The following is a 15604-nucleotide window of genomic DNA, read 5'->3' on the forward strand; positions in this document are numbered from 1 at the left end:
ATGGAAGAAATTCATTTTTTCTATCTTCTCTCCTCCTCCTTTTTTCGTAAATTTTTAAAAAACATTCTAATACAGAATGCTACGTGCCTTGTCGTCCTTCCCTCTTTTCTATTTCTCAGAGCCTGCACCCTCTTTAAGGAGGTCTTGGCGCTTTTTTGGTGATATTGGGGCGGGAATCTCACTTGGCGCCTCGTTCGAAACGGAGTTTTTCGGGATGTCTATTTGGCTAAGTGTGGAGGTTGGGAGTTAGCAACCCCTCGTCCAATCGAAAACTAGCTCTGATACTACGAGAATCGGTGTTGTGGTTACTTGTGAATTTTCCTTGATGTGCAAGAGCTATATGTTATGATCGCTCTTGTTTGTTAAAAATTAACTTTTTGTTGCTGTAATTATAATTACAGCTTGGTAAAAATGAATACCTAGTTTTTTTTATCGACAATTTGTCACTGTTTTTATTGCAGTTTTCAAATTTTATTGAATTGAAAGTTGTGGACTGTTGTGGAACATCAAACTAGCGACAAAGTTTTCCATGTAAAATAATTTTTAAAATGGATTTATTTTGAAAATCATACATTGAGAAGCCTTTATGGCTTTTGGATAAATTAGAAAATGTCCAATCTTACTGGGAAGTAAGTATCCATTTTTTTGTTATCTTCCTTATTTATTTATTTTTGTTTACTTATTTCTTTAACTTAAATTCGATACGTGTGCAGTTTTTGTTTCTTAAATTTGGTTTATGAGTTAATGCAAATTGATTTAACTGGAATGCTGTTCAGTAGTTTTGAAATCTCTAAATTGGTGTTATAAATGTGTAAAATTATTATGTGGCATGTTGACTAGTTTAACAAAAATTCATTTTAATTTTCTCACTTTTAAATTTATCAGACGTAATTGTTTTCACTAAAATTTTCTAAATACGTGTAACTTTTAAAATTTCTAATTTTTTTCATATTTATATATTCTAGTTAATTTAATTCTTATAGATATAAGCAATGGGAAGAATTGTCATTAAAGCTTTTTTTTTTTTTAATTTAACAAGTGGCTTTTAACTTTACTGAATGAACAATTTTCATTAAATCAAAACCAAAATTTGTTTCTAAAATAATAAATGCAGTTTGTGAATTAGAAGTAAAAATCTGTGGCTGAAGAATATGCGTGTTTTTGCTGTATCGTGTTAATATGACGGAACTGTGGTCATCCATAAAGATGTAAACTGTGAAATATATTTCAGAATTCAATACCTAACTACATAATTAAAGTTTTTTATCTCGCATTTTAATATCGTAAATGTGAGATATTTGATTGCCTTTAAAGGAAAGTGCATCCTTTTGCTTTTCTCAGCAGTATTTGTCTGCATATTTGGTGCATTGCTTAGAAATTTTTCTTCTGATAAAGTAATTATGTTATAAAACGATATTTATGATTAGTTTCACTATGCAGTGATTACCTAAATAAATATTATGAAACACTGTGTAATTGTAATTTTGAATAATCAATCGATATTTCGAGTTTATGCAATTTTTGAGTTGATGCTTTCCTTTTAACGTTTTCTATTTTGATGATATGGAATTTAAAGATTTATCATCAGTAAAGTGTATCAAAACGATAATCGAAGAATGATTACCGATTTTTGCTTTCACGATCAATCAATTCATTTCCACTTAACGTTCAATCGAATGCGCCGTAAATGAAAGAGTCATCGCGGACTTTCCCGAAATGCAATAGTTTCTTTCCTAATTGATACATTGAGATAACTTTAAACTCATTATTAAATTTTCTTTTTATCAAAATCAATTCATTAATTTCAAAGTCTGTTGGAAGTGTTAGCACTTCACTTCTGCGTGTAAATATATTATTTTCTTATTTATCGATTATTTTCTTTGAAAGAATTCACAAACTTCATTAGAATATAATATAAAATGAGTGTTGTCTACTTGGCTATAATTGCTTGCATGTTCGCAGGAGACGGCACTTGATTAGTTCAAAGATGGCTTACTTGCCACGGTGCGAGAGGAGGGGGGAAGACTACACTGCTAGTGTTGTTTAATCTCCTTTCTAGAAACCCTAGTCACCCCCCGCAATGCGAACACTTGATATTGATAATGATTAACCCATTGTAGATAGTGATTTCGGCAAAACAGATCATATTGCATATCTGAGTATTTTAACGTAGTTCATTTAGATCGTATTTTTAAGTCCAATTTAATCGTATTTGTATATGAGATATCTACAAAATAGATTTTATTAAAAATGTCTTCCTAGTGGATTAGTTTTACATTTTTTTAAAAACGCGGTTAAGATTTGTAGATGTAATAATTGTTAGATTTTATTCATAGGACTTGGTTTTGCTTGTACACGAATCTAGGTTAACTTTAATTACTTATACAAAGAAAGACATCGCCTTTAATATTTTGACAAAATTGAATTTTGTGTATTATGTAGCAGATATTTAATGATCTTAGCAACTAAATTATGCTATTTGTCGCTAAAATGTATTTCGATTCTGACCTTTTTAATAATTCTTTTAACATTTAAAAAAAACTATGGAATTTTGCACCTCATTGGTTTTATGTAAATATTATTTTTGAACCTAACTTCCAAATGTTCATAAATTGCAGAAATAGATCGTTTCCTCTTAATAATAATTCATTACTTATTTTTTAATTAAATTAATTTTTTATTCAAATAAAGTGGACTTAAAGAGATGGAATGTAAAAAGATGCAGTTTTTTTCAGCCAATCAAATTATTCTCAATTGAGTAACATACTGGTAAAGAAAAATGCAGAGTTTTGACAATCCCAAGGGGGAAAAAAAAAAAAAAAAAAAAAAAAAAAAGCTGAGAATTACATTTAACAATCGATTCAGGTCAGCTTTTACCATAACACATTTCGAGCGTTACATTCGAATGAAGCAAACTTCTAAGAAGATAAATTTTCGACGATGGGGAAAAAAAAAAAAAATGTAATTAAACACGCGAGATAAATAAATACTTCAGAGGAAGACTGTTTACTAGAGCGAGTTACTTTTACAGTCTATCTGAATGAACAACAGTAAACACTAAATTTAGAATAAAAGCTATTTACAATTGACTTGTAATTTTTTCATTACAATTTGTTTTTGTGTATCGGGAAAAAATTATTGCCTTCATATAATGTTATATGGCAAAATTGATGTCACATGTCTGCACCACTTAGATGTTTGCCCTTCAAAATTTATTTTTAATAATAAAAATGTTTTTATTTGTAAGTAGGAGAGTTTACTTAAGTAGTGTACCTTAAACGAAATGAATCAAAAATCATCAAAATTGTTTATTTTTTCTATATCCATTACATATATATAAATTCAAACTACTGCTGGTGCGAAACAGTGTCTTGTATCAAATAAACTTAGTCTTTTAACATAATTTTACGATTTTTTCTTTTTTAATTGTATATACTATTTAATTATGGAGAATGTGCATCTGAAAAAAATTTTCTTTAGTAACCCTTTTAAAGTCTGTATGTTTGATGGTATTTTATTCTTTACTTAGGGAACTACAATTTTTACTTATTCGATGCGCGAATCTTTATTAACTCTAATTTCCAAAATTTTTATAACATTCTATAACCAGATGCGTTATTATCAATACTTTATGAAAACGTCGCGTTAAGGCGTTGGCAGAAATGTATGTTTAGCATTGATTTTGCTCCGGAAAGTGTGAATTAAAAAATACCGAATTTGTTTAATACTCATTCCCCCTGCACTAACGCATAAACACGAATTCGCTGGAAACTTCCATTTATGGCGATAATCCTGCAAGATTTTAAGAGATATGGTTGAGGGGATGTAAATACACCATCGATCAGTTAAGCTGATAAATAATCCCTCTATTGAAGGATTAAGAGAATGAGGGTTCCATTTACTCCCCTACAAAAATAAAGGGCATAGATTCCTATGAAGTGAACTGTAATTCTCCTTTTAATGATATAAGGATTCTTTTACTTGCCTTTGTTGCGATTTATATAGTTCCCAAAACTTTCCTTGAAATTATTTTTAAATTAAAAATGTTTTAAAAATATTTTAAGACGAATAATATTGAGAAATAATTAATTCAGCACGAAACTGATAATTTCTGTACAATGTAAATGTTCTTTTTGTAGACAAAATTAATCGGCCCCTGATTTTTCATCCAATTAATATATTTATCTCAAATAATTTATTTGATATTTAACATCTCAAAATGTCATATTGAAGTAACATCTCAAAATGTCATATTGAAGAGAGCAGAACTCGACATATTTTGTACACTATCTTTCCGTCAGCTGAATATCATTTCCGAAACAAAAAGGACGAGAATTAAATTTTATTTATTCCAGATTATGCTAAGCAAATAATTTATTATGCAAATTTAGCTTCTTGCTATTCGCAATCGCATGTGTATTCATAAGTGTCAAAAAGGTTTTTTGCATTTTCCGTTGTCGCCTTGCCCTTCTATCAGGCGTTAACGGTAAACGACTTAGCATGCTTCGAAAACTAAAGAAATTATTTTAGTATAATTATTTTTAGTGAAGCTCAACCTATTGTTAAAATGGTTTCTCAGACTATAAATGATTTTTTTTTAACAGAGGTATTCATTCTCTATGCTTCTAAACAGCCATCAGTCAAATATATCAATAATTTTTATTATTAAATTTTGGGACAATTTCGAATTGACTTCTTTCCATTTTTTTTAAAGCTATTAGATTAACTGCTTATATATATTTAAAATATTTATTTTTCTAATCAAAAATATATTATTTATTTAGTTTCATTAATCACTCTAAGCTATTTTTGGTATTCAGATAAATACTTTAATCTTACCATGACGGCTCGAACGGTTTTGGAACTTTCATACCCTTACCACTTAATAGCGAGAAATGCATACACTCACTCGAGCATTTGATTTTTAAAAGTTTGACGATTTAACCAATTTTAATTGTGAGAAATACATATAGAAACTTAAAATTATAAATATAAAAAAAAGAATGGGAGCATCGATAATCAGCTCTAATTGTAAGAAACTCGTATAGAGACTTGAGTAAAAAAAAGTAGCAAAGAGCGAAAGAATCAACAGCAATTATTTCATGCCTTTTCTTAAAAAAAAAAAAAAAAAAGTGAGCGCGCATTTTCTTTTTCATTTAATAAGTTAATGCAACGCAAATAATGCAGTGTTTATCTTTCTACCAATTATTGCCTAAATTTTGATCAAAATTTAATGCAGATTGTTTGATTTTTTAATTTGTGAACTACGAAATCTTTAAGTCATTAGTTTAGAGTAGAATTTCATTTATTTAAAAAAACAAATAAATCCGAAAATTGAAAGAAATGTCCATTGTAATGAAATTAAAGTTTACTGATTGTTTTCACTGTAAAAAAAATTATATGCTTTGTTTAACATGATGATGAAAATCGATCTTTAATGTTTAAACTTTCAATATAAATTAGTTTCTTCCCCAAAATACAGGATTGTAAAAATTTGTGCCTGTTAAATATACATGCTGTAAGGGAAAAAATAGTAATGAAATTTTGTTAAATTATTTTACGAATGCCATTCAGTCCCATTTTCTAGTAATATTTATTTCCATTGATATTGTTAGCAGTCAAACTTGACATCGTACTAACATGAAATGAAACGTATCACCATCCCAAGTGTCACACTGCTTAAACCAGTTGTCAATGTAGTTGGTCCAATAGAGGAAACAACAGCCACCTGCGCCGTCATAGAATAGGAATTCTTCTCAATATCACTTCTAGAATATTCCAAGTTCTGCTAGAATCCCCTCGAAACCGAGAAAGAAAAGTGACTTATGAAGACAGAGAAGAAATTAAATTGCTTTGTCAGAAGTTTTACGGTGTATGAAAGCTATAAAAAATTTTATGAAGAAAATTGTTAAAGCATCATTTCTGAATGCGATTTGAATGCAGTATTTTTGAAAGATTTATTTTCTATAGGTTGAACATTAGATTATTTCTTATTTGATATTTTGAATTAAATTATTAAAAGTGGTACAATAAATACAACACAAATAAGGAAAAGCAGTTAATATCTAATTTTAAATTTTGACATGCACTCAGTTTGATTTCGTTTGATATCTTAAGAGCTTTATGTCGCAATCTTTATCATAAAGCAACTTTTAAGCGACAACTCGGCTAAAGTTTGTTTCGAAAATAATTAAAATAGAAAAAACAAATTTGCAAAAGCTTTGAACTTAGTATGAAACTTTAGATCCTTGCTGTAGTTGTTTATCTTTTTAAAATTCAATTTTAGTAATTATAGTTTAACAGAAAGAAATACTGGTATTTCATTTTGAATGTTGCATCTTTCGCTATGTTGCCTAAGATGGGTTTATTATTGAATATACATATATATGTATAATATAAAAATTGAAGCAAATATCTGATAGTTATTGCTTGGAAAGAAATCAAATTTTTAACTGTTTCATCATTGATTTCTGATACAAAGATGCCATGAAATAATGATAAAGCAACTTTACCGCTATTCAAGCGAAAGTTTCACATAAGCGCTGTTGTCATGGTGATAGAAATTTATCTTTCAGTCAAATGGGACGATTATTTATTAAAATCTTTCCTTCGTAGGATATTTTAGGCGAACGTATTTCCGTTAAGTTCAATTCGTCATTGGAAAACAAATGATTCCATTCAAGTAATATATATAAATTAACAGAATGCAACAGTGTGTCTCTTCTGTGAGGACATCCAAGTTAAGTGTTACTTGCACAATAGTGTACATCTCTTACTGTTGGAGAATTTTTTCATAAAGTTTTTTGATATTTTCTTCAAGATTCTTGTCACAGCAACCATAAATGAAACATTCTATACTTTTAAATGATCAGTATAGCAGCATCCTATGCATAAGGTTCAATCAACGTATTCAAAACGGAAAAAAATCGCCTATTGGTTTTTAATTATGAAAAATATGTGAATTCAAAGAGAATATCCACTAATAACGAGTCGCATATATGGAGGATTTCCTAACTTCTTATATTTTTTAAACAGTTTATTTTGATAGATATGGGGGAAAATGAAAGCATTAACAAAATGATCTCGTTTTATGATTGAATTTATCGGCAGAAAACAATTTTTATTATAGTATTTGAGTATAAATTAAATGCAATAAATCTATATTTAAAAAATGTTTTCATTCTGAGGAATAATCAAAATTTTCATTTTATGGTTACTGAGAGTTTCTGTTCCTATAATTCTAATGGTTTAGGACTTGTTTTAATTTTGAGTTTTTTCTCCCCACTCTTTTTCGGTCTACATTCTTTCTAGACTTTTGCTTTTGCGCTTGCTTGGTTATGACACTAGTAAATTCACTCGACAGGACTTTTATTTCAGAGATCAATATTCATAATCCTGTAGCCAAATTTAACGAATGTTACATCAATTTTTTCAATAGTTAAAAAAATCTTTTTTTACGATGGCAATTCATATAGTAAAAAAATTCATATATATCTATTAAAAAAAAATTTTTTTTTTGAATTGATGGTTTAATGAAGTATAACCATATTTTTTTAAAAGCATGATTTTCCATGAAGCACCCGAACAATGCTCGTACACAATCGCCATGACAAGATAAAAATTGATTTTTCAGAATTCTGACAAAACCCGCTTTCACTGACTGCAATCGGGTTCATACCCCGTGTGTTAACTTTCCGCTACCTCGATCCCCCTTCAGCGTGAAAAGCTCAACTACATATGACTAGCAGTCATCCTGACAACGGAAATGTGGATGAGTGCCACACGAGGAGTTAGCTAAAATGACTGCACCATTGAATTTCCGTATCACTACAGTTTTCGGCGCTTTCTCACCAGTGACTAATACATCCCCCTCCCCTACCACAAGGTAGCATGACAAATAGCTTGAGGGTAGCGAAGGAAGAGATTATTCCCAAAGGACAATGTCACCTAATGCCAACTGTTTGCTTTGTAACTTGCCGATACCGCTTTTCCAATGAACTTTTATTCCTCCCTTAGAAGTGACCGATAGTCTTAAGGGTGGAAATCACCTACATACCTGGGTAAGGCTCAAACGTTGGACTCGCCTTTCAAGCTTGCGATAGAAAAGACCATCTGCTTAGGAAACAAAGCAATATTCTGCGGCATATTTTTTTTTATTACGTTTTCTTTTAATCAAAGGGATAGGTAGATCCATTAGCGCCCAGAGCGTGTGGACAGAAACTGACCTTTTTTTGTACATTGAATATTGGTGGTAATGTCTTATTTTAGACCCCTAGGAAGGAGTGAATGGCGCCAGGGCGGGGGGAGCTATAGTATTCGTCATCGTCTTTGTTGTTTCTTTGCTTTCAATGCTTTCAGTAGGGTGTGCCAGTAGTCTCTTTTTAAGTGACCAATGGTTTTAATGGAATGGAATGGAATTCATTCGCATATTTAATTTACTTTTCTAATGTTTGACAGGAACGGTTTCGAAAATTTAACAGTATTCAATTCAGTAGGGACTCCTTTTTTTTTTTCTCGTATTTTTTTAAATAAATCTTTCTCGTGGACATATGCCAGTAGACTTGAATTTTCCTATTATTGTGTATATAGCTTGGTTGGAGCAAATTGAAATTTGCGTTTGCTTCAATTCAATATATAGTTTCAAAATTTATGAAACTGGGGGAAAATAGTCGCCCTTTAATAAAAATTGGAAACGAATAATGTGCATTTCTTTTTGTATAAATGATTAATATTAGTCTAGTTAGATTATGATGACGTTTGAATTTCATAATTATTTGTGTAAAAGATACTAGATTGTTAAAATCTGCTCTGTCATTAGATATATAATAGACATAGGATTAAATGACTCAATACATGTTCTAAACAAATATGTGTGTACTTATAGAAAAATTGTAATTATAATTTACTAATTACATCAATTGCATTTTGCAATAGAGCCAATAAAAGACTACTGATAGCTCTTAGATAAAATTAATATTTATAATTTCTATTCAGTTTAGTAATTTTCTTCTGTATAAGTGCACAAACTGTCGAAAAAATATTTTCAATGTTAATACTAATTTTTAATAAGTTGAGTTTTATATATTTCTTAAATTTTTAATTGTGCTTCCAGTTTTGGCAAGAACGCGAAAACTTTGATTTAGCAAATATACTTTATATCTCAATATTTGAATTGGAACATTTGTAAGCAGTGCTTACATGCGAAACTTTAAAAAATCTAACGTGTTACTTCGATTATTAATAACAAATGCTAAACTTTTTACTCAAATATTACATTTGTCATCTAAAATCTAATAATAAGGAACTAACTTTGCAGTACAAAAATTTTCATAGAATATCTCACTACTTAATTGGATTTAAGTAGTGCATCGACTTCGATACTACTTTAGTTATCAACAAAATCATGCGGCATGTAAAGTGTTAACTTGCTCCCGATTATGCGGCGCATAACGTGTTAATAAATTCAATGCCTTCTCCGTTTCTTTAGAATCGAGACAGGCGATAACTTACATTTAATTAGCTGGAAAAAAAAAAAGATCTGTGTGCCCAGACAAGCGATCTTCCCGGAAAATCAGGTGGTTGAATTTCTGTAGTACCTCTCCAGGTGTGGCATTTCCGTGAGGATTTTACATCTGACATCTTCTGTTTGTAACTGATAGCTGGTGAGAGCCGAGACCCATTGGGGTGACAGAGTATTTGGGTGCCGAAGTCTTCTGATAACCTGCATTTAAGATAAGAGACCAGAAGATTGGTACTAATCTTCTTATCGAAATTTCTTTCGTTCCGTTGCCAGATGCAAATAGAATTAGTTGCATACTTCAGCTTCCGTCTGTCATCTTTTTCCATGCTCGTTTTCTCTAGGCAGTAAAGAAGGAAATGTATTGAATTTTGGAAGTGAAATAAATTAATCATTGATTATGTGGAACTTCCTTGAATTCGATTTTGAGATTATTGCAAAAATGATGAAAATACATTAAATATTTATTTAGAAAAAAACACATATTTCCTTGTAGCAACAAAATAGTTACGAAAAGATACAATTTTAAATTTTTTCAATATTTATAATTTTTTTCTTCATTGTTGGATACTAGAGTTAGAAATAAATTGAAATGCATGTGTAATTTATTTTACTTTAATTTTTTTGAATTTCTATATTATATGAAAGTGAGAAAAATAGTCTATAAAATGAAATTTTTTGTGCTTTTTTTAACTATCATAATGCATGTAAATTTTTAAGAAGGTAAACTATATAGTTTGTCGAAATTTTATATAAATTTTATATTTCTTGTTTCAGTCATCATTTATTAAAAAAAAAAAAAAATGTCGGCTGTTTCATTGCTATATTAACCTATATTACTCACTTATTTTTCAATCTCATTATAAATCTCAACATATTCGGTTATATAAATCTATATAAATGATTGCAAAGAAATATAAAAACAAAAAACTGAGTTTGGTTTTATTAAAACTAATATAAATTATAATAGTTTATCTAAAATACTTCTAAAAATCTTGCTTACTTCAAATGAAAAATGCAATTATGAAATTAACTGAAAGAAATACTAAATTTTAAGTGATTCAAATATTTCAGAATATTTTTTGCATGAGATAATGTAAAAGAACAAAGAATAAAAAGAAAATATTTACTGCAAATTTTTTCCGGAAAGCGAGCAATAATTCTATATATCATTGCACGTGCTCAATTCCACAAAACTTCAGCAATCCTAAAATATTTGACTTTTTTGTGCATGGAGTTTTCTAATTGTTTGTTACCTAATGATTATTGATTATGTTTCAATTTTCAATATACCCCTCATGCTTTTAATTTCTATTGTGTGTTTTTATTGGCAAAGGATTATTAATTCCCCATTTCGTTTTTTCGTCTTCGGTGATAACGAGTTACTGTTTATACATTATAAATTTAACATGAATGTAAATTTAATGATTAAGTTAGCCTAATTTTCATTTTTAATTATTCAAATAATTACGCTTTTTTGCTTTTTGATATATTTTGAATTATGGGTTTAAAATCAAAATTCTTTTTTATGGTCGAAAAACGTTGCTTTTCATTTAAAACATATCAGAAATTTCTTCTGTTAGGGGAGGTCAGGGTCTCGCCAAATCTATCTGAGGGCGTAACATGATTTACCATTTTTCGACACTGTTGTACGTGATTCTGCGCATCCTATTTTTACATCCTTCTACAAACTGCTTTGCAACCGGATATTTGTGCTCTGAAATAGAAAAACGTGCTTAGTCTGTCCTTCCTGAACTGAATGTCTGATTTTAGTGCTTTGATTATGTCTCTAATAGAAAATTTCTTTTTCAGCTACAAGATCGGTGGTGGAGATGTGCAGGGGTGAGTGTACTTTCTTTTTTTATTACATGCTATAAGGGGTGAATCACGATTTAAAGGGGGGGGGGAGCACTTCGTTTAGTAATTCATAAAACACTTCGTGTTATATTCGAACTGTTCCCCCTCTTTCTGGTAAATCCCTAACTATTTGTATTATGTGTGAAGGGTAGTGGGAAACAGTGTTGATAAGGGTACAGTGTTACAGTACGATTTCTGGAAATCAGGTAATGGTAAACAAATTTGAACTTTTAGTATGAATATATTAAGTATTGGCTTGGTTATAACGCATAAATGAATATCAGGTAAGGTCGCTTTTTTTTTTTTCTGCTTATGGCAGAAATATCTGGATATAACAGCTTAATTGAAAATTTCCACCTATACCTATCATTCAGATACTTGGTAGAGGGGAACAGTGTTACGATAAAATTAAATTTGAAATAGATCTAAACTCTCCCAAAGGTTTGCAAGCACACACTTTTGAGCTCTGGTTTCTTTTCTCAAAATCTATTTTGGTACTTAGTTCTTTATCTGTTTTATGCATGCGTGATGCATCACATTTCCTAGAGCGCGTGCAGTGCAGTGACGGATATGATCCTATGGAAGAGAAACTCTCGAATTTCAATCCAGGAAGGTTTCGTTGTCGTACGATTTCTTGAGTAAGAAAATAAACTTTTTCGGGAAGTGAACTGTTTTGAGGGGGGAGTACAGAAATTCAATCTTCTCTCGGTGTTGTCTCCCATTTCTGTTGGAGACGTGTTCTGGAAAAGACACGTGCCCGACAACGTGCTCCCCATCGTAACAGTTCCTGTCAGGAGCAGTATAAGAGACATGGTTATTGGTGGTGAATACACCTTGGCGTGATGCCAGAGCACTCGGGAATAAATGAGTGAAAACCGGAACCTTGCTCCCTATTTTTCTGTCATAAATTTAGAGACACTTTCTACAGATCTTTTAATTTCATTCATTCATAGCACTCAAATACTTGCCACTTTTATAGCGAATGTAACATTACCATTCCTTACCGAAGCCATTTACCACCGAGTAAGGTTTTTTTGTAGGAAGCTGTCTGGATTCTTTTTTATTTTTTTTTGTTTTTAGTATTTTATTTTTAATGTCACATCAACTGTGATGTGTGCGTTTTTAAATACTACAAAAAAAAACCCCTAATACTTTATTGTCTATTTTCTCGTATTGCCAGACATTTTAACAAAAAGAAAACTAAAAATACATTATAAAAATAGGGCTTATGATACTGTAGCACTGTGCCCTGATATTTCTATAATCATTTAGATAAATTCGGGTAAATAAAAATGTAACTAAGAATTCGTGTTCCTTTGCAGTAACATTGTTCCCCGGCTACCCCCAAATGTGTTTTTATTTTGTAGATTGAATCATTTTTTAATTTGTGCTGATTGCTTTGTTTTGAAAGCATTTATTTTTTGCATGGTTAGGTTGGAATTTTGAAGTAAAAAAAAAGTATTTAGGTTCTGTAGAAATGCGTGAAATCTAGTTTTCACAAAAAATGTGTGATAATTTTTCGTTTCATATATATATATATTTTAATATAATGTGAGTGACATATGTTTTATAAATTTGTATGAATAGTGAGATATATTCTTTATAGGTTAATGCTAAAGAAAATTCCGAGTCATCATTATATTTTGCTATTAGTTCTTTAAAAATATAGTTCGTGTCAAATTACATTTGTTTTATCCATTTTTTTTTTTTTTTTTTTGTATAAATAGAGAGATTGATGTTCTTTACAGGTTGAAGCCTTATTTCCTTTTTATATATAGTATAATATTTCCCTGGAATTTCAGAAGCGCTTTATAGAAGTTGTGCATGTTTTATTGGAGGGAGTTGAATAAAGATGTAGAATTTATTGTATTATAAAACTGTAACTTCAAGTAACTTAAATACTAGGGTTTAGTTATGATCATACACGAATTTCATGATAAATTGTCTTTTTAGATATTCTTGATTGTTGAATCAGTTTTGGAGAAAGCATTTAAAAAATTTATAATATTGGATAGTAATAAAAATAAATATCATTGCCAAACTTTGTGAGTATACCAGATTAATTTAAAAATTCGTAATCTGACTATAATGTAATCAGTGGGATTTGTTTTGATATTTCTTTTCGATAAGAAATCACGAATGTCAGCCATGTTGTTATATATTATCAAAACAAAGAAAATCGGCGAATTTAACGTGCAAAGCGATAAATAGAAGACCGTTTTGAAAGGCATTCAAGATAGAAAATTTATTTCTAAATGCCCAGGATTCTTGCTTTTATGAATCTAAAAACTGTTATTTATCATTTTCTTTTTGTTTTCATTATCTTCTATTTTAGTTTTATTTGAATGCTAAATTTATCTTTGAATTATTTTCAAAATCAAGAAAAAGAATCTTCTAAAGACTGAAAAGTTTTATCCTGCACTCATTTAAGTTAAAATATCGGGGGTAAATCAATTAAATTCAACCAACTTTTTGTAATAACTTCTGGGATCCAAAATTGCTTCATTCTAGCAAAGCGAGCGGGGTTTTGGAGCATTCCCCTTGGGGGTTGGCAAACGTTAGCTGGCGGGAGACCGAATCCCCCTCCCCAGTATAATTTAATAAACTTTGTGTTTTTCTCTTTGAGCTTTATTCCTTAACATTATTTCAATGCATGGAAGGGTAAGAAATTTGATTGAGTATAATGCTAGAGAATTACAGGGAAAGACAGAGAAGAATATATATTTAAAAAAAAAATTGATTTCTTGCATTTTACATTGTTTTCAAGCCTAGAAACAAAGTAAATTTATAAGCAAAAGAATCGGACAACAAAACTTAGCATTTGGCTTTTAAAACACTTGAACTTTTTGAAACTATATAGAATATACTCTCAAGCAGCACTGTTAAAAAGTCGCGCATTTCATGATTACTTGTTTTTGGAAAGCATGCAATACTGCGCACTTATTTCTATTTACACCTCTGTGTAACTGAAATTTCCGTACTGAGAGATTTTCAATGTATATTCATACAGCGGGTGATTTTTTTTTTTTTTTTTTTTTTAGCTATTTGTGAACATGTTGTGATTTTCTCTTGTAATCATCTGCTTGGTTTTGATATCAGTCTAGTATCTTTCTGCTTTCATTCATGCGATCTTTCTAATAAATCATTGCTTTTATCTGATTTAGTTTCCCATTTTTATGCCCCTTAGTGATCGTAGCGATCTCAAAATAAGATCAAAGATCTGCTCTCAATCGGATATTTTCGGAGAACTCTGAGACAAAATGCTATGGATAAAAGCCTATCTAATATCTAAAGAAATAAAATTGCTAGATGGGAAAATGGTCAAGTCAGAGGCTATTAAAATATTCTTGAGAATGATACTACATATTTGTAGATTCTTTACTGTCATATTTCAATTAAACATTTTTTTAGAAAGGAAAAATTTATATCAAATATTTTAGTTTTGTCTATCGTATTGATATTATTATGAAGTACTCTTGCTCTGTTAATTCATAGATCCATAAATATTTGGGGCAAGACTTCAAGTTTCTTTAAGATAGGGGGTGCCTATCAATTTTTGATTTTGTCAAGTTAATTTTGAAAAGAATGTGTCTTTAAATTTTGAGAAAATACATTTATATTCATTTTGCATAACCCGATAAACGCCGCTTTACATTATTAAAAAAGAGTTTGTTGGATTGAATTTTTTTTAAACTTTCATACAAATTAATAACCCTCCCCCCCCCCCGAAAAAAAAAGAAATTTCTTTTGAGGGTTACAGAAACTTGGCATTGAGACCTTCAAACTTTTGACGGTACTTTTAACAAGTTAGCAGTATTTCCATTCTGGCTATTATTTGGTTTTTGTCAAAATATCTTCAAATATCTGAATTTTTTTCTCTTCCATTCTTACGACAGCTGCAAAAAAGTATTAATGTTTATAATGCAGAAATTGCTATTTTTATATTACATCTAATTGCTTTTTTTTTTTATTGGACATGAAAAGTTTATGCTTTATTTTATAATATTTTTTTATAACATGAAACATTTTCTTGCATATTTTAAAAATATATGACCGGAATTCTGCATCATCAATATATCTCCAGATTCGCCCTTCAGCAAAATTTATCAATCATTTATTGATTAAACAATTTTTAATTAATTGTTAATTAATCAGTGAGATGTTATTTGAATGACCAGAGCGAAAATAACCAGCATTTGACTAATATTTATTACTCAGATACTTGAAAGG

The 15604-nt window shown here is 29.9% G+C and overlaps 1 protein-coding gene across 2 annotated transcripts in view; it reads left to right on the forward strand.

Annotated features, from left to right (window-relative positions):
• The first annotated feature begins 250 nt into the window (after window positions 1-250).
• Window positions 251-15604, forward strand: part of LOC129960616 (AF4/FMR2 family member 1-like) — a 206747-nt gene continuing 191393 nt past the window's right edge. For both annotated transcript variants that reach the window (XM_056074152.1, XM_056074154.1), the window contains exons 1-2: window positions 251-629; window positions 11330-11359. In XM_056074152.1, coding sequence (XP_055930127.1) covers window positions 610-629; window positions 11330-11359 — 50 coding nt within the window. In that variant the 5' untranslated portion in view covers window positions 251-609. The remainder of the gene's footprint in view (window positions 630-11329; window positions 11360-15604) is intronic.

The sequence above is a fragment of the Argiope bruennichi genome, chromosome X2 (genome assembly GCF_947563725.1).
Source record: "Argiope bruennichi chromosome X2, qqArgBrue1.1, whole genome shotgun sequence".
Taxonomy (NCBI): domain Eukaryota; kingdom Metazoa; phylum Arthropoda; class Arachnida; order Araneae; family Araneidae; genus Argiope; species Argiope bruennichi.